Source organism: Apis mellifera, linkage group LG7 (genome assembly GCF_003254395.2).
Source record: "Apis mellifera strain DH4 linkage group LG7, Amel_HAv3.1, whole genome shotgun sequence".
Classification (NCBI taxonomy): Eukaryota; Metazoa; Arthropoda; class Insecta; order Hymenoptera; family Apidae; genus Apis; species Apis mellifera.
In genome coordinates this window covers 7,764,829-7,786,348 of record NC_037644.1, presented here as the reverse complement: position 1 = coordinate 7,786,348, position 21,520 = coordinate 7,764,829, and the positions used below count along the sequence as shown (strand labels likewise).

At 26.7% G+C, this 21,520-nt stretch overlaps 1 protein-coding gene across 10 annotated transcripts in view; it reads right to left on the bottom strand.

Annotated features, from left to right (window-relative positions):
* Positions 1-6,888: 6,888 nt before the first annotated feature.
* nAChRa4 (nicotinic acetylcholine receptor alpha4 subunit) overlaps positions 6,889-21,520 on the bottom strand; it is a 264,788-nt gene continuing 250,156 nt past the window's right edge. For 5 of the 10 annotated variants that reach the window (XM_016912941.2, XM_016912940.2, XM_006562554.3 and 2 more), the window contains 4 exons: positions 12,998-13,144; positions 12,304-12,462; positions 8,855-9,104; positions 6,891-7,686 (listed from right to left, as the gene is read on the bottom strand). In XM_016912941.2, the coding sequence (XP_016768430.1) occupies positions 7,495-7,686; positions 8,855-9,104; positions 12,304-12,462; positions 12,998-13,144 (748 nt within the window). In that variant the 3' untranslated portion in view covers positions 6,891-7,494. 10 annotated transcript variants of the gene reach the window in all.

The following is a 21,520-nucleotide window of genomic DNA, read 5'->3' as shown; positions in this document are numbered from 1 at the left end:
GTATCAGATATGGAAATTCGAATCTTTTTAAGATAAAATGCGATGTCTTATTATTATTATTATGTTGAAAAATGTGTATACGTACGCGGTTTAAAATTCAATTTATCCGCTCTTTCTTAACTTTAATAATGATATTAATAATAATAATAATTTTTTCCCCCGTTTATTTAACAATGGTTACGATACTTTTAATGAGTTTCGATTGGTTTATTTAATTCCATGGCATTTTTTTTTTTTTTAATTAGAAGCTTTCAAGCCTTCTAGAAAAACGTTTCTTTAACATTTTGTCTAATCAACGCTTGTTTTATTCATCGTCGAATCTTCTTACTTTTTATAATAACTAAAATTTTATAATAAAAAAAGTTGTTAAAAAATCTTAATATTTTAAATAAGCATTACAGATTAATATTAGTGTATCTCCAATCTTATTCATCGATATTCGCATTTATTATTTTTATTAGTGTAAAATTTATTAATTTAGTATTTAATAAATTTTCTTTCTCAATTGGATCGAGATCCAAGAAATTTTCCATCCAGAAAAATTTATCTCCCTTGAAAATATCAATCATGGAGATTACACCATCGCATTGTCTCGAGAATACTCGAGGAAAACGAATTCGAATGAAAAACAATTTTCGAATTTCGTTGAACGAAATTATATAAAATGTGGAAAAGTTTCGACATTATAAAATCTTCTCGTAACACCCGCATAACGATCGTTTTTTCGAAGTATATGCAGTTTTATTTAAATATCGATCGAGTTACGGGGGCAAACAAGCAAGCCCGTATTTCCATCCTTTCGAGCACTCCCTTTAAATCCTGTATAAATTGTGCTTCGAGGAACGATTTGAATCTGCGTCGATTTTTTTTCTCGTCGGCGACACGCCACGTTATTAATTCTTTTTTTCCTCTTTTTTTTTTTTTTTGACGCTGGAAAAAACCTTTTATAAGTATAAGTTTCCAGGCGAAGGCCACGATAACCAATGATCTCACTTAGCGAATTATCGTCTGCAGCATTGCGATTTTATTCTAGGATTATATAGTTAAACGAGACCCGTTAACGTTTACATGTATATATATATATATATATATATATATATATATATATATATATATATATATTTTTGTTGCGTGAATGAAAATATACGACACGTGAAATAATATCATAATTAATCGTCGAATCAACTTAAATACATTAAATTATATCGCGAGGAATAATTATTATAGGCAGACCGCAGATTTTTATACCGATACATATTTTTCCTATTGCATACGTTTCATTTCATACTTGGAGTATAATTGAATAAATTTATAAAATCATATTTTAAATAAAATTTTTTTGGTTACGATTTAATATCGAAAATTTTGAATAATTTTTTTGGATGAATAATAATAGTAATTTAGCAATGATGAGAAAATTTTGAAAATATAATAATAAGATATAATAAAGATAATAAAGATAATATAAATAATATAATAAAAATAATAAAAATATAATATAATAATAAGATATATTTTGTACATATCAGAATTTGAATATCAGAATATCTTATTTCAATTGCATAAAAATCCGCGGTCTAATTATTAGATAAATTTTCAGACAAATCCAATGAACCATAATGTGTACAATGATTAAAGTGGATTTTTCTTCTTGAATTATTTGTGTATAAAAAATATCACAGTCGAATCTCAATAAAATTATAATTTTCTTCATTTCTTTTTCACTCCACTATGAAATCTAAATTTTTTCCATAACTTGAATTATTTGCTACATATATTTTCATTTATCTCTGTAATAATATAATCATAATTAAATTTTCAATTATTGTATTAAATTTTCGTTTTTTTTTATTCGAAAATGAGCCACGAATTCACAGAAATTCGAAAATTCTAATTGTATCTTTGAGATTCGAATTAAGATTCGACTGTATATTCGTAATATTAATTTAAAATTTTATACACGCAAACGCAGAAATTTATATTAATATATAAAAAAACAGACGACGAATTAAAATCTCGATAACGAAAATTAGACAAAAAATGATACGTTGTACGTTTATTATATTTATTTTACGAAACAACTTCGAACGAAATTATCTCGACCAGTTCGTTGTCATTGATAAACGAAATGACATTCACTTCATGAATCTCATCTATCGTCGCGTTACAACGATTTTTTTTTTTTTAAACAATTTCATGGGATTCATCTGTGCAACACGTGATCCCAGTTTTTTTCAATAGTAAAAAAACTTCAATCGCTTAATAATCTTTGGCTTACGTTACGTTTAGCTATGTACACGTTATTTACACCTTAAAATTACAGGTATATATATATATATATATATATTTATTTATTTATTTATTTCCTCTATCTCGCTATTTTATTACTAGATACCGCGCACTTATTCTCCCATTCAAGAACGTTTAGTTTTTCCCTTCGATTTTGGACAATTATTATTTTGATCGCCTCGTTTCACGTTTCAATGATAATCAGACCGGGGATTTTTATGCAAAATCAAATCATTCTTGTAAACGTAATCAAAAAATGCTCAACGAATATTTTTATATCCTCAAATAACCTCTTATCGTATTTTATGTTTTCTTTTTTTTTTGATACAGATCTTTATAGGTTCGAAAATTGTGCATAAATATCCGCGGTCTAACGATAACTAAACAGCTACGATTTAACAACTGTTAAAATATCGGTGTAACAATAGCCGACTATCGATGGAATAAATTTACTATTGTCGAGGTGAGACGTTTAATATCGATGGGTTGGGGGAACGAGACGTACATATCGAATACAGCTGCTTCGACACACTAATGCGTTTAATAATAACGGTGTAAATAAATAACCGACTCTATCGTAGAAAATTGTGTGCGTTCTTCCCTATTCGTTTTTAGTGCAAAAGTAAAATTTCTTACTTAGTCTCGTTCGTTCCTCTCTAAAGGAGGCTCTCTAATCGTGTGTGGCTTAAGGGGCATTGCAGCGACATCTGGGATCGACTATGCGAACATCCCACTCGTTCTAACGTACGTTCGGCGTTCACTGGACGATTTTTCAATCAGGTAGCAAATACGTTTAACTTTGTCTTTCCGACAAGCTACGAGCTCGGTTCTTCGGATCAATCAGCAACGGTAATTACATCTTAATCATCGATTTTTAATTTTGGTCAAAAGTTGAATTTGAAATTTCAATCGATCGAATTTTTTTTTCACTCGATAATATTCGAGTTTTAATTTAGTTAGTTAAGAGAATCAGTTACCGATTGAGTGGGAACCTGTGGAGCTTATCGACGATTCAAAAAAACGTCTTTCACGCTAACAACGCTTTCTAATGGCAGTATTTACGGAACCCAATACTTCTCACCCTACGAATTTATTTACAATCCAACGTGACGTAAGGCATCGTACCTTGGATGCGTTTAAAATTATCATTCCCAGCTATGAATTACGATCTAATTACGATAAGAGACATCGGAGAATTGGAGATTCATCGTGGTCGATTCGGTCAGATTTTTTTTCATCATTTTTTTTTTTTTTTTCGTCTCGAAAGAAATTAAAATTCGTAATTGATTCGACGCGATCATCGTCGTGCTTGTTAATTTTTGCCGAGGGATCCCAGATTCTCCGACATTGAGTTTTATATTTCTCGCGAATATCAGTCCGCTCGCACGAGGCGTAACTAACAATCGTTTTAACCGCGATAGTACATGTTTATAAATAGCGCGTGATTATATTAAAATAAAAAGGAAAAAAGAAGAAGAAGAAGAAAAAAGAAAAGAAAGAAACGAAGGAATAATGAAAGGAAAAAAGAAAGGAAAGAAGGAAAAAACGGGAGAAAAGAATATAAGACAACTCACAGTGACATCAACCACGTACTACAGCATTGAACAACAACGTCAACGGTTGTTCAATCAGCTACTATCTATCAGCTTTAGAATTCGTATGCTTTACTTGTTCTTACAGAACTATCGGTTATTATTATCGGTAATGTTTCGCGGGTTTCGACTCTTGTTACAAAATACAATATTTTTACAGAGGCGAAGTGTAACACGAGTGTGCAACGAAATGTCCCTCGAGATCATCGAATTTGTCAATATAAATTGTTAATTGTTATAAGAGATAGATATTTAATGTGACCATTTCGATTATTTTCATTATTAATAGATCGAAAAATTTTCTTTGTCATTGATTATTTCGAAACATTTTCAGGATTATATATATTTTATAATTTTTTCATTTTATTATTTTATATATATTATCCGATATATTGATCTAAATATATATGATATATGATATATTATATATATTATCCAATATGTTGATCCAAAAAATTGGAATAGAAAAAAAAATAATAAATAATAGCAACGATAATTATAGCTATTAAACAAAATTTATCTAATTTACGAAAAAAAAAAATTATTAATATTTGTTTCTTGAGCTCTATGATCTCATTTAATTTTTAGAATTATTTTATTAAATCAAATTAAAAAATTAATATATTTATAAAGTATACTTTATCGAAAAAAATTTTATGAATTTTTTTTATAATTAATGTTATCATCTTTTTCTAAATAAATTTTCAAATTCAATATTTTTATATATAATCATATTGAAGTTTAATAAATATTGTTTCGACCATAAAAAATTATAAACTTGAAAAAAATTGAATTAATTTCGAATTGATTTCGAAATTTAAAATCAAAATTTATTTCAAAAGAAACTCAAAAAAAAAAAAAATTTTAATTGATCTATTAATAACGAAAAATTGTATCGTATTAAATAATCCATTTTGTAAATTATATATATATTAGTTATACAGAAAAAATTATATTAATTATATTGAAAATGAAATTTGATATTCAAAGATATTTTTCTTTATATTTTTTTATTCATTTTATATTAAATTATGTAAATATAGCACTATACTATTCTATGAGATATCAAAATAAGCATGTTTAATAAAAATATTTTTTGTTTCATTATTATTGCATGCTTTTTGCATTGATATCTATAAATATATCATATTTTTTATAAATATTCTTTTGCAACTTAAAATAGTTAACATTTTTTTTTTATTTGTTTCCACAAGAATCTTAAAAGAAAAGATTTTTCTATTTTTAATTATACATTATTTGTGCAAAAATAAGTAGTAATAATTTACTGAATATATTCTTCTCAATTCTCATTCTCAAAAAAAAAAAAAATGTTTTTATGATTCGTTTGTATTAAAATTGCTTAAAATTGATTTTAAGAAATTAAAAATTTAATATTAATATATTGAATTTTAAATTAAAAATTATTATTATATTGTACATACATAGAATGATCCAAAAATTGACAAAATTTAGATTCCTGAATTAATTTCGAGCAACTTTTCGAAATTAAATCCAAGAATCATCAATTCAACTTTTGAAATACTCTATATATATATATGTACATTACGAAATAATTTTCTAATTTTTTATCCTAAATTGCATTGTTTTCTACATATTCGTAAAAAAAAAATGCTTTTCAAATTATTTAAAAATTAAACATATTTTTCTTAAATTAAAGATCAATTGTTTGAAAAAAAATTATATGCATATTATCTTTTCACAAACATCTCAACGATAAAACGTTACGAACAGTAATCCCAAGCGACATTTGGATGCACATACATTCAAATCATTGCTCTTCCCTTCTCCTCCTGCTCCTCCTTCTTATAGATACATTCGTACAAATGGGGTACGTTTTCCTAAATGTTTTAAAACTATAATCGATTATACGATAAGTTACACGCTAAGTTCGTGTCGTACAACGAGCTACCTACGATCGTGATACCTAGAATAATTTCTCTTAATATGTCGGGTAAACAGGATATATAAAACACGCGGCCGCACGACAGTTTACTCGTCGAAAGTTTTAACTCCTAGTCCGGGACCAATCACTTCGATCCTCTTCCCGTCTCTCTTTCTCTTCCCTTCCCTCACGTATTCCCGATTCTCTCAAACATTCTCCCGGTTTAGTTTAAACCGCCAAGGGTTTAGCTAAGTTATTATTACAGTTAATTAGCTTGTTGGTTTTAATTTAATCCGATTTTTAAGTAGTGGCAGCTTCATTTTACGATTTACTTGAGCATACTATGTAGATATACGTTTTGTTTCAATAATTGTTCGCGATGTATCGACGCGTCGATGGTTTACTTCACAATTGCGACACTTGAACGAAGCTAGGAATGGATCCAAGGTCTTGAAACGGCCGACAGGTGTCGCAGCAGCTCGTTCGTTTGCTTAGTTGTCGGTGATGCACACTCGAACTTAGGAAAATTTCGAGGAATATTTTTTCTTTTCTTTTTTTTTTCTTTTTTGAAAATAATTCTTTCGTATTTTATGTTATAGATTGAATTTAAGTACGATAGAATATCGATTATTCGAATTAATTGGGGAGTCATGATAATTGAATAATTTTTTAGATATGGATGTTTATTAAGATGTATAAAGAAATAAATAGTAATAAAGAATAAAGAAATTAATATTGTATTAAATAATGTATCATGTTATTTAATTTGATGGTCCTGATTTTAATGAAATTTTTTTATGCATATATAAATAATATATATAAATAATATAATAATTTTATATGCATATATAAAAATAAATAGTAGAATAAAGAATAAAAAAATTAATATTGTCGCAGAATAGAATATAAACATTAAATAATGTATCATGTTATTTAATTTGATGGTTCTGATTTTAATGAAATTTTTTTATGCATATAAATAACAATTTTTCTTTTTAATAAAAAATTGAAAAAGAGTCAATCACTAAATTTTCTTTTCAAATGTAATCTTTCCTAGGAATTCATTTTATAATTATATATAATAGGAAAACCGAGTATACCTTATTATTTTAATTTTTTAAATATAATTGAATAATGACGTGAGATAAGCAAAATTTTTTATATAAAAAACGCTCTTTCATCCTGTTGTAAAAAAACTTCTCAGGCAACATTGAATTCAAAACAAACGAAAGAATGGAAAAATTTTAACAATTATATTTATATTATATTTATACAAATTTTCATTAAAACTCAGAATTTTCTTATACGATCAATTTCGTTTAGAAACACATGCATATCTCGTGTTCGAATAATCAATCATCATTTGAATAACCTAAATTCAAGTAATCGACGTTCTATTGTATTGCTCGTTTGTCAATTTCATGTCCAAACGAGAATGCAAAGATTTTCGTACTACTACTACTGCTACTTTCCTCGAACCTTCATTCGTCGTTCCCATTTCTTTTCATTGAAACATTTATGTGCATTTCGTGTATTTAACATAATCGCTTCGTGGGAATGGAGCCCTTTTACCGTAATTTCGTTTATTGGACAACGATGGAAAGTTGAATGTTTCTAGAAGACTAGGATGGGATTCCGGGATTGATAGCGACAATTACATCCGGATGTTGGTCCTTAGTCTTTCTCTACGGCGCAGGGCTCGGGCATGGACTATTGTGGCGGACAGTTTACCACCGCCGTGGTTCCGAATTCGTTGAATTTTTTATCAATTGGTACCCGGTCGTCGTAGAGGGTCGGTGCCTGTAGGATGATCCCAGCTGTGCCTACCAGCACCGCCAACGTGAAGATCCAGAGGAACAGCCTGTCTAAGACCATCGCCACGTATTTCCAGTCTTCTTTCACCTTGTTTTTTTGCAAATTGTGCGTAATTAGATTCTACAGATATAAATCCTGCTATCATACGAACGAATATATTTTTTTTATCGAGAAATTAACGATTTAGATAAAAATAGATATTTCTATTTGTAGATGGGGTATGTAGATGCATACATTTGATCGTGCAAGAAGAAAAATTAGGGATTTTTGAAATAATGAAATTTAAAAATTTTCCAATTCTTTCTCTAAAGTAAAGAGTATTAATGTAATTTGTTCGTTTACGAAAAATTATATGATGTTATTTTTATTTAGATACAATTGAATTTTTTAGACTTTTGATTCATTTCGATCAATATAATATTATGTAAAATAATAAAAAAATAAGAAGATAAAATATAGAAATTTGATTCTTAAGACAAAAAAATTACTGAATCTAATTGTAAGTTACACTATCTCGTATTATTACTTGAATTTCTACTTATTCGATATTTTTTTCATTTGGGAAAACTAAAAAAATTCACAGGTTTTTTTAAGGTTTTCAATACATCCTCGAACTTCGAGCAAATTGAAACTCGAACGAAAAATTGGAGAAAACTCGGAAACCGCGAAACTAGAACAAAAAATTTAAAACTCGAATAAAAGAGTTTAATGACAATGTAATGGAACGTTTTTAGAAAAATGTAAAAAAATAGGAAAAACAAATAACATTGCTAGATATCTTTTCAAAGAAGAATCAATATACATAATATTAATTAATCATAATCATTTCTTAAACTGCAGATAAAATCTATTAATCAATCTTTATACATAAGTAAAAATATTTATTTGCTGAACTTATCTTATTAATATGATTTTTCAAAATTAAGCTCTTAAAAATATAATATAATATGTATATTTAATTTAATAATTTTTACATTATTTCATACTTTAATTCGAAATTCGAGAATCTATTTATGTTCATCTTTTCATATTTTCAGATTCCTTACATCAAAAAAAAAAAAAAAACAGGATATCCTCATATTTCTACTTTCTCCTCCAATATTCTTTCAGAATATTTTTTTCTTTTTTCTTGAATAATTACTGCAATTCAAGTTTCGTTTAACCGAAACCTCTCAAATTCTTCCACTTATCTTTATCTTCAATATTTGATTTGATTAGTAAAATAAATTTTTTAAGGACGCTCGATTAAAATTACCTTTGTCGAGTCTTCGAGCATTTTCGTGTGTTCTGCGATGAAGCGCACACAGATGCAGGATTTGTGAATTTCGGGAGGGCAGCGCGAATGCGAGAAAGCAGGAGGGCTTCGGAGGACAGGACTTTTAACCTCCTCGATCCCTGCCTCGCCGGAAACAGATAGGTCTTCGCATTCCGTGTGAAGAGGAAGCGGTGGTAATGGCGGCCCGTGGATTAAGCAACTTCCGCCGAACCTTGCGCCATCAGCGAGACTAAATTGCAAACAAGATAATGGTGGGTGATTATAATAATAGTTTTAGGACAGGTATTTTTTTTTTTTAATGAGTGAACAAATTGCACGTCTTCCTTTTATACATTAAAATTTACATTGCTGTTTGTATCGCATTTATTGATGTTTTTATTGATTAAATTTGTCTTAATATAAATGATAATTTTCTGCCTTTTGTTTAATTGTAATAATTTTTACAATACAGAGAATTTATTATTCATTGTCAAATCAATGAAACAATTTTTGTAACGTTATTTAATATATCTTATTCTTTTACAATTATTATATTATTTTTAAAATACAGAATTATAATCACGAGGAAACACGAGTGTTCTGAAAATGTATCTGTAAATTCTTTCATTTCAAGTGTTTACTAATTAATTCGGGATATTGAGGTTTCCACTTATATTCCAATTATATGTAATCATAAATTAAATTAAATTATAATTAATGAGGAAGTAAAAATAGATTAAGATGATAAAAAATAATTTTTTCAAAAAATTCTGATTTAATATTTAAGAGGCTAAGGATATTTGTATATATTTTTATTTTTCAATAAGTATCATCAATATCAAATTTTAATTAATCAATTTTAATAAACATTAATTAATTTTAATAATCATAGTAATTAGAAGTTTAATATATTTGGATTTTATCTGAATATTTAATTAATTAATATATAAATATGGATTTTTTATAATTTTAACAATCATAATATATATATGAAAGTACTATTAATTAAAATATGATAAGAAATTTATTATACTTGGATTTAATTGATACAATTGATGATCAAATATTTTTTGTAGCCATTTTATATATATATTTTATTATTGTATTGATGGATTTATTGATAGATTTGCTATGTAGTCCAAATATAAAAAAAGTATTTGACTTTAAGGATATTTTAATATAAAGGAGAAATCCCATTGTATCTATAAAAGTTGCTGGTAGTATAATTTTGGAGGATAACACAAGTTTCGTTCCACGTCATGATTCATTAGATTTTCAGTCTGTATGTACTTGATTATATTCATTACAAACTCAATTTATGCCTTATGCAAGTTACAGAAGTTTCTTTATAGTACTCCAACTTTATGGTACTGTTTGAACTGGACTTTGATCGTGTAATCTTGTTAGTTAAACCTCATAATACTATATCTCTTTAATACAATTGATCATCCTGCCAATTAGTTGGTTAATTATCTTTTAAAAGTGATTTACATTGAGAGAATGTAATCAATAATGTATGATTATTATTGAAAAACTTTTATCAGTAGATCAGAGATTAGTTTAAACAATATTGAAACAGAATAAAAATTGGAAATAAAAAAAATAGAATAAAAGATATATGTAGAAAATATATACGTGTGTTGCAATTTATTTCATAAAATAGAAAAAAAAATTTGAAAAATTCACAATATCAACGAATACAAAAAAAAACAAAGCAATTATATTGTTGACAATACGATGAAATTTCAAATTAATTTTGGAAAATAAAAATCATTGATGAATAAAAAAATCATTCACAAATTGCAATATTACAAATTATATAATTATATTATAAAATTTAATATTAATTTGTAAACTAATAATTAATGCTATCAAAGTATTAATATATATTAAAATTATATTTAAACAGAAAATTATTAATTTATTATTATTAGAAGTAATTATTTTGTTAATAATATATAATGCCTTTTTACAAATATTCATAATAATTTATTACTATAATTTTATAATTATTTATTTATATAGCATTAAAATTGAATATGATACAGAGAAATATATATATATATATATATATATATATATATATATTTATTTATATATATATATGATATATATATATATATATATATATCACTGCTTGATATTGATAGAATGTAATTTAAAAAATTTAAAAAATTTTAAATGTACTTTTATTGAATATAAGATTTATATTATGTTTCTATTTTTATATAAATTTATTGATAATAAAATAATAATTCAATAATTAATAATAATTATTAATTATATTTAATATTTTCAAAAATATAAATTTTAAAAAATCTTTTTTTTAAATCAACGAATATAAAGATATAATATTTGAAATATTGTATGATTTTATTACGGAAAAATTACATATCATTACATACATTTAAATCAATTTTTTCATATCGTTAAAACTATTTGTTATATAAAACAATGTTTCAAAAAAATTGTATGACTTCAAGAGGAAAATAATTTAATATAATGAAATTTTTTGTTAATAAATGTACAGACAATATTTGAAGATTAATTTTTTAATTTTTTCGTTTCCTATAAAAATTATATGATTTCAAAAGGAAAATAATTTGTATGATTTCAAGAGAAAAATAATTTGAAATTTTTTTGTGGACAAATACACGCACAGTGTTTGAAGATCAATTTTATATTTTTCAATATTATTGTATTTTTTTTACATGCATCATCTATTTCCTATAAAAATATATCCAGCTAATTATTCATTAAAAGACATGAATATAATAAAATAAAATAGAACTCTATTTATTGGAATATAAAACTTACATCAATATCTGAGTAAATGAACTTTAATCGAACTCTTATCTGAATAGTCTCTTCGATTATATGAATATTTAAAAGAAAATAAAAACATAATACAATTGATGAGCTAAAATATTTGAAAAATGAGCTTAAACTTTACTTATTTGAACGAAAAATCATAAATTTTGCAGATGAAATTAATAATTTTCTGACATATGAAATATTTTCTGACCTATTTACATGAACTACTTATCTTCTAATTGATTCATATAAATAAAGTTCTACTGTATTACATTGTACTTATTATAATGGCAATAAACGATCCTTCAATATTTTCAAAAGTACGTTCTTCAATATGAATACTAAATTACTTCTGATTATTTCCTAATAATTTGTCTCATATAACTTTTAATATCAACTCTTTCAAGTATTTTCTACAGTCATATTATGTATCATATAACAAATTATTTCTTTTTAAACCATACAAATTTGAAACGTTTTTAAGACGTTTTTTTTTTTTTTAATAATAAATAGTTTAGAAAATATTTGAATAGATCTATTCAAATGATTCATCATTTTCAAATATTCATATATATATTTGAAAATACAATACATAAAGAATAAAACTTATATAATAATGAGAATACGATTGATACCTGGAAGGTGAAAGATCTTCTTTTGATGCGGCACGACTGTGAAATCGTTTTGGCGTTAGATGTTCTTCGCTATCCTCTTGAGTAGATGGATGATAAGGATAATAACAGGTTTTTTCCTTTCCTCTGACTGTTCTCATTAATACTCTTCCAGAACTATATCTGTGAATATAAATTGACCAAATTTAATTCTTTTTTTTTTTTTTTTTGATAAAAATTTCTCAAATAATAGGAACAGTTTTACAAATTATATAAATTTAAGTCTTTTTATCCTCGATATTAATAGAACTCAGAGTAACTTTTACAAAGATTGAAGAATTGTTATAATTTTCTTGGTATTTTTTTTTCAATTTAATTTAATCATTTGAGATATTTTATTATTTTGCAAAATTATTTCCAAATATGTAATGTTTGACACATGATTTTAAGAAGAAATTTTTGGTGAATGATTATATTTTTATTATATGAATAATTTGGTCGTATAAACCAATTATTTTCCAATATGTTCAAATAAACAGAATTCTATTTTTAATGTACTGCTATAATATATCAAACCAAAAATGTAATTTCTATTTAAGATCTTTTAAGATATTATTATAACATATCATAAACTATAATTAATCCAATGTTTATGATAACAATTTATTCTTTTTTTTTACTTCAACTGCTAAAATAGACTAAAATTATAAATATTCACCTATTTGTTTCGAATTTATATTGAGGCCTTCGCATGACCAACAAGCGAGGAAGAATATGGATGAAAACCCTCTTCACCCAAGGTGCCATTTTGTGAGTTTGTGGCGATCGGAAGTGGACATTAAGTACAACCACTGTCACGCATATACTGTAAAAAAATGAACAGAAAAAGAAATAGAAGATTTAATTTAAGTATTTTTTAACCGTATAATGTTGTAAAAATAAAATTATTATTTCTTTGCTTAAAAAAACAAAGTCAGAAATGTTCAAAATAATTATCGTTCATTTAATTATCCTTATTTTATTTCGAATGCTTTGATTACGAAAATGTGTACGTGTTAACAAGCGTTTCGACCTTTTCATTAAAATTTTAATAAGCGCGCAGCCAAGTAATTGGAATTTTTGACTGGTGACTTGATGAACACTATTTCATATTTAACTATTTTATAAATAACGATGCAGTGTTTCAGGGAAGTTTTGCAATATTTATTCACTTTAGAATTAATGGAGAAAGATTTTTTGATTCAATATCGTTTCGTTGTAGAAATAATTGATATTTTCATAATGTATTTTGTTTCAATCAAACGATACATTTATTCATTTCATTTTTTTAAAAATAGAATTTTCAATGATCTTCCTTTGATATTTGAAGAAATTCTTTTAATAATTTTAGCATAAAAAAAATAAATATCTTTTAATGCATCAAAAATGAAGAATTATTTATATATTTTTAACTTTTATGATTTGAAATTTCTTTTATATTTTTCGATAAAAAAGTGAATAATTTAAATTTTTAATTTCGCTTACGAGAATGCTCCGATCTTTCTTTCTTCTCGCATTGTAAAACTCGAATTTCCCTCGATCTTTCTTTCTCTTTATCGGGAAAACGAGAGAAAATCTTTGGAATAAAGCAAATTGCCATAACATATAACTAAGGATGGTTGCGGCGGAGCGACAGAATGTAAATCTCACGAGGCCATTCATAATGGAGATCCATTCAGGGATGGCTGGGCTTAGCAGCAGATACTGAGGGACAAACTACGATTTAAATCGAACCAGCATCCTTTGAGTTCCTTGCCTTGGAACCATTTATCGGCGCCGAATACTCGCCTTCTCTACGTTTATCTTCCAACACCCGCCTTCTTTCTACCGCCCTTCTCTGCTTTCCTCTTTGTCTTCCTTTTCGAAATTGTATTAGCCGACTGGAAGCGAATTTAATAAACCTCCAATGTTTCCCTCCACACGCGATAAATTCATGTAATAAAAATTATAATGATAAATAACTTCTTTTTTTTTAAGAAAAGAAGGCCAATCGACTGTGTATATAGTCATTTTGTGTGACTCGTAGAGGAAATTTTTATTATTAATATTGCCTGAAATTTATATGGAACGCGGATTATTGAAGTAACTTGTAAAAAAGTGAGATTTTCGTGAGGACAAATGAAATTAATTAAAACTTTTTCTAATTAGATTTTGCATTCTCGAGATTCTGTTTATTGTTTATCTTGCGAATTGAACCATGATAATGATTCTATAAAACGTACGTACTGTACGTATAAAAAATTGAAAAAAAGGGAAGAATTAAAATTATACGAAAAAAATATCATTCCTACTTTTTCATATAGAATTTGTCTGCTCTGTAATTATTTTGTAAATTGTATTTTGTCATTTGATATTAAAATTTTTAATATCTAATATTTTTTGAATTATTAAAAAATCGAAAGCTCGATGATGAAATGTATAAATGTATAATTATATGTATAATTATACGAAAAAAATATCATTCCTACTTTTTCATATAGAATTTGTCTGCTCTGTAATTATTTTGTAAATTGTATTTTGTCATTTGATACTAAAATTTTTAATATCTAATATTTTTTGAATTATTAAAAAATCGAAAGCTCGACGATGAAATGTATAAATGAATAATTTTAATAGAATGATAATTGGTACATTTTTCATTCTCAGTTTTTACGATCTATTCGTGAAAAATCATAATGCTCTATGTTAAATGAAATAAATCAAGTTACTTATTTTCAATTTACATTTTATTACGAACAGAAACAAAAATAGTTTCTCTCAAAAACTGATCAATCCCCTTTAATTTTATCACCTCGATAAATATTTTTAGCTTGGACCACTCACAAAAAAACCTGGAGAGATATTTCATTTTTACCTTCACTAATCTTCACGTCACCTTTATTCATTTCGGCTCCAGTATCATTAAGACGAAATAATAATTCAGAGGAATAGGTCAGCTGTTTTAATACTTAAGAGAAGTACTCGACAAGAACATAGGGCGGTCGATCTTGGCTTTAATAGCGGCACAATGCCTCTGCCTTTCTTGGAAAAAGCAATAACGGTGTGGCTTAATGCACGAGGGAGCCGGCCATCCCCTTGAAATTCAACGAAGAAAAGGGGTCGGTTTCTTGGTTGGCCTCCGCCTTCGGTGGAGGCAAGTCTCTCGGTCGATGCTGCTACTGATTAATGTGTCACACCTACTGCATCTTCCCGCCCTTCGAATGTATTGAAAGGGTTAATATATCGTCGCGGATTTATTAGAGAGAGAGAGAGAAAAAATTAAAAATTGTTTGCTCGATGATGGAAAAACGCAGAAAATTATATATACTTTTGAAGTGTGACAAGGACTTTGAAATTTTTCTTTCATGATATAAAATTCGATTTTATCAATAATGTTCACAATAAATAATTGAATTAGAGAACGAATTAAAGATCTTTTGTAATATAGTAATTTTCTTGAATTTGTTCGATAATTTGAATTCGTTTGAATTCGAAATTTTTAAGAATGGTTTAAGATTAAAAAAAATTTTTTAATTATAAAAGACACTTTCGTGCATGATTTCAAAATTAAACTCGATATTATTCTTGTAGTAATATCGATCATTTGTTTACCAAAATTATTAAAATGTAAATTCCAATATTGTGATTTCGTTTTAAAATATTTTAATAAAAAAATAAATAAATATCATTATTAAACAACTATTTAATATATACATCATTTTCTTTTAATCGTTCATCGAACAAAAGAAGAACGGGAACACCAACGATTTATCGTTGAAAAACAAAAAACCTCTCTATCCAACGTATTACTTACATAATACTTAATTATTCATCAATACAATCACTCTGTTCTTCCTGGCTTCTTTATCTCCTCTCTCCCTAAGGTCTACACCCCCGTCTATTTCCTATCTTCTTTCATTCTCTCTCTCTCTCTCTCTCTCTCTCTCTCTCTCTCTCTCTCTCTTTCTACTCATTACCTCTTCCACACTTTTTGCAAAGCTTCGCCACTGAAGAGTTTCTTTCTTGATGACTGATGGGCAACGATGATGAAGCGACTTGGAAATTTGTAGGACACCCCGCCTCTTCCCCGTGACGTGGAAAATTCCCTGGGCAAGGAGGGTAAAAAGCATTGTGCGATCGAAAATGCTGAATCGAGTGTCCAGATCCATCGATCGCTTTATCACGGGTTACGCCCACCACCAACCAGACGATTTATGCATAACAAGCGGGCCTCGATTCTGCATTCATGCGTCGATTTCTTTGTCATAAATTCGATGTTTTTTTTTTTCCTGCTCGAATCACGTTGATGATAAATTTGCGAATTAAATCGATTTTTCGAATGATACTTCGTGTCTTTTTTTTTTTTTATAAATTTTTATAAATCGATTAGATAATTTTGACAGACGATTTTCTTAATTTTTGATTTTGGTTTTATATTTCGTAAAGAAGTTAAATGGATATTAATTTGGAATTTAAGAAATGGATTTGATTCGTACAATTAATTAAATTTAGTAATAAAATTAATTTGTTTAATTTTAATTTTTGATTACTTTTGATGGATTTTGTTTTTATAAATAAATTTAATAACGATATTATTTCGTTTAATTTTAGTGGCCTTAATTTTTGATCGTATTTCTGTATTTAATCAGTAAATGAAATGGATATTAATTTGATAAATATTAATTTGAATTGAATTTAAAAAATTGATTTAATAATAAAATGATTTTATTGAAATTTAATTGATCTTAATTTTTAATTTTATTTCCATATTTTTAGTTTAAATATAGTATTATATTTTATATTGGTAACATGATACATGTAAATATACATATCTCTTTCATTTATTTTAATACTATTTTGTTAAAACAATCATTGATAAATAATGTGTAATTTTACAATAATTTTGAATGAACGAATAAAATTATTTTTGGTAACTGATATATTTAAAGAATCGGTTTTCATAATTTATAATATAACGTCAGTTTCTTCCCTATAGGAATATTTCAATTTTTTTTAAGAGTTCTCAAGATTTAAAAAGGTTTCTTCTGTTTCAAAGAAATATAGAACGTGAAGCCAGTTCATTCAAAGAAAGGACTGTTAAGTTTCGAACGTATATGCCGCTGCTTTCTTTTTAAAAAAATAACTTTTAAATGTCTATTATATTCTACCAACTATTATTATTAAAATAAATATGCATATAAATATTTCTTACGTATTATTATTCGTTTAAAAAAATATCTTCGAATTAATTTTTCAGTTTGTAAGAAGAGATTATAACTGTATCACTGAATCGCATGCTACGAAAAAGAAAAAAAAATTATGAAACACTATTACAAGCATGCCAGCTAGCCATTGAAAATTTCATTTAGTATGTAATTACAAAGTGATTGAAAGAAGTTCGAAGGACAAATAAAAAAAGAGAGGGATCTAATATCGTTGATTTTAATGAAATTTTTAGAACATGTAGCAGGCTTCTTTCTCTTTTAAAATTACTTTTATATAATGGGAAATACTTGTAAGTTTTCGAGTTATTTAAGTACTTTCCAACTTCTCTACGTGACTTTAATATAAATTGTGCAAGATTACCAATACATCGTGCATCGTCCTATTTCAATTCTTGCGAAATAAAAGGTATTGATTAGATGCGAATCTATAAATGTTTGTTTGTGAATCTTTAAATATTCGAAATATCATTTTTTCCTATAAAACTTTTGAAATAAATATCACGAATGAACATTCATCGTTGTATAGTAACGAACAAATCTAATATAAATCTATACTTTAAACTTTTTTAAAATTGAACCAAGTAATTTGAATTTTTTTTAAATTATTAAAAAATTAGTTTATTGTACGATGTATAAAAATTGAATGATCCAATTGATCGATCGAAATCATGAAGAAAATAACAAAGATTTTTATGAAAGATATATTTTATGTCAAATTTCATTTTATCGAAAAATTTCTTAAATTTTTTTTCTAATAAATCTAAAGATTTTTGCTGCTTGTTTCTGACTAAAATCTACAAAATCCTGATCACAACATTTTTAAAAATTTTTTTCAAAATCACATAACATAAACTAAACCTTCGAACTTTTTCAAAAATCTTCAAATCGTTTTTAAATTTAATTTTAAAAAATCTATACTTTGGTTCGTTAATTATTTTTAATCTTCTAACGAATATATATCGAGGATTTATATGAATCTTCCTTATACTCCACAATTTTTCTCCATTGTCGAAATTTCATTTTGAAACTTGCTCGAGAAAAGCAATTCACGAGCGCCACACCAAGGCCAAACAGGGAACTTGTGGCGATAACAGGGATTGGCAGCCAGCAAATCCGCGAGATGTTTCTCGACAAAGTTTTAACGGTGTACGGATAAGCAGGCTGCACTTTTGTTTTCTTTTTCACATCCTCCTCCATCTTGGATAAGAAAATGGAGGGCGAGGAACGATTACAGCGCTTTTATCCGGATTGTTTCCCGATACTTGTTACAAAAGGGGGGGGGGGTAGCCCCCCTCTTGCTTTAAAATACAGTTTAATTAATGCGATCGATACAGAGAGGATGTAGGATTGCAAATGACATGTTAAGTGTGAATTAATTATCCTCGAAAGTAGGATAATTGCAGTGATTACAGTGGTGTTCTTGCCATTAACGGGATACCCGTTTGCTTCCGTATTTTGTCAATGGAGAAACGTTGGGAACGTTGGTTGTAAATTGAAGCACGTTTGAAATTGCTTTCTCACGTGTGAGCGAGCTGCATCTCCTTTTTTTGCCGAGCAATCGAGGAGGTTATACGTTTTATACAAGGTGTCCTATTTTGATTCTGACATTTTAATTTTCTAAAATATTATATTACAATGTTACAATGGCAGTGAAATATTTTTCGAGTGAAAGTTTGAAAAGAAATGTTACATTATGGTGTTTATTAATGGTTAAAAATTATTAAATAAGTATTGATAAATAATTCTAATAGTTTTAAAATTATAATAGTTCTAATAGTTTTAAAATATTATATTACAATGTTACAATGGCAATGAAATATTTTTCGAGTGAAAGTTTGAAAAGAAATGTTACATTATGGTGTTTATTAATGGTTAAAAATTATTAAATAAGTATTGATAAATAATTCTAATAGTTTTAAAATTTATTTTGAGGTAATTGTCACTTGTTCATTTCTTTTACAAACGAATTAACAATTTCTTTTAGTTTACTTTAATGTTATTCAATTTTTTCATCTGAAAAAGTTTTTTTTTGTTTTTTTGCTGCGAAGAAATCAAAATGTCAAAATTGTAACGCATTAAGAGACACATTTTATATATTTATTAACACATTTATTGCGGAGATTATTTCGATATTATCTATAACATTACTTTATATTAAAATTAATCGTGATTTAATATTAATTGATTTCATCCCAGGGATTGATTTACATTTTGTCGTACATTACACGTTTCAGTTATTGTTAATTAAAATTAATCATGATTGTATAAATGTGTAATAAGTAATTGCGTGTCAATTTTTGTCTCATTCGTGATATAATACGTGAATGGGAAATTTTATGTCAGTCATTGATGTTTGATCAACACACTTAATTAGGAAAATTAATTAACACATTTATTTTCTTATGAAGATTAACGATGACTTTCATCTTTAATCAATTGCTAATTTTAAGCATAAATTTATCAATCTATTAATGGTTAACATTAATTTATAAATTTGTTTTCTTAACAATTGTAGAAGGTTTAATTGAAAATTTTTGAGATAACTTTAAATATCTAATTCCTTTGACAAATATATGATAATTCTTAGGAACACAAAAATTAATATAAAAATTTCATCAAAATAGATTCTAAATCAATCCACAATTATTAGAAACAATCTGATTTAAAAGAAGATTTAAAGAATCTAAAATTTGATCAAATTTTTGAAAATCACACAATTGATACGAAGAAAGAAATCTAGCCAAAGATTGGCCTGGCATAGAGAATATGGAATTCAAAATGTAAAAATTTTTTTTGCTGCATCAATAAGAATAGAGAATTCATAGGGGAACATCTGATGCGTTCAGGTGAAGAGAAGGAAGTTTTCAACTACTTAATTTTATTTGATGTAACGGATTGGAAAGTACAAGAGTGTAAATCTTGAAAGTTCCTTCCACGAACTCGTATAAATTGATAACTGCCACTGTTGGAGAGTTTCTCCACTTCTTGTAGGGATGGTCTCTGTGCCAGACGACATCCTTTCAATTGAGAGTGATACTGGTTCAATAAAATCGAAAGCCTTGATATTTTTGCCCTTATTCTTTAATAATATTCAACAATGCAAAAAGATTGTTTGTAAGAGTGCTACAAATATAGATAAATCATAAATCAATACAAATTCAAATACAAAAAACATAAAAATCTTATACTTCTTATAATTGTATAGATATGAATGAAATTGTATTTCATACATATTTCATAAAACAAATGTTTACGGACAATAGTCTATATTCATCAATATTTTTCAATTTATGAATCAAATAACAGGATCAAATATCCCAAGTTCAATTTTTAATGAACCGCAGAATGATAGATGTGTGAACTAGCCACAAACACATCCACAGACCACGCTCAAATATGCATAATTTTATTTATTCATACAATGCACAGTGATTCGAGTGTTTTCAAAAAATAAAAATTATAGACACAATAAAATATTTGGATCAGCGTTAACAAATATATAACGTATTGAAAAGGATTGAAAGACATGAAAACAGGCAAACAAAAGTATCTCATAGAATTTTATTATTTCATTAAATGTACTAATTATAATACCTTTAACGGATTCACTTAATCCTTTTACGGTTATACTGATATATATTGTCTTTCACTTCACAAGGTGACCAATCGCAATGATATTACAAGAGAAGATGATCGTTTGACATGGAAGCTTTCACTAAGAAGCTACAATGCGCACAGATTCGAGTTTGTGTTTTGTCATAGCTGCACAATAGAGCATAGATCAAGGCAAGATCCATACAGCTTCCCAAAGCTAGTTGATTGACACTTGCCAACGGTTCATAGAATTTCATCGTGGAACAGGTACTAATTTGATAAGACAAGAAGGCTACTCTCTGGATAAAGCGGATTGAACGAAAGAGATAGATTAGGTTTATTTAGATTTCTGAATATCATAATTAATAATGCAATTTATAATATGATTAATGGAAACGTTAGAG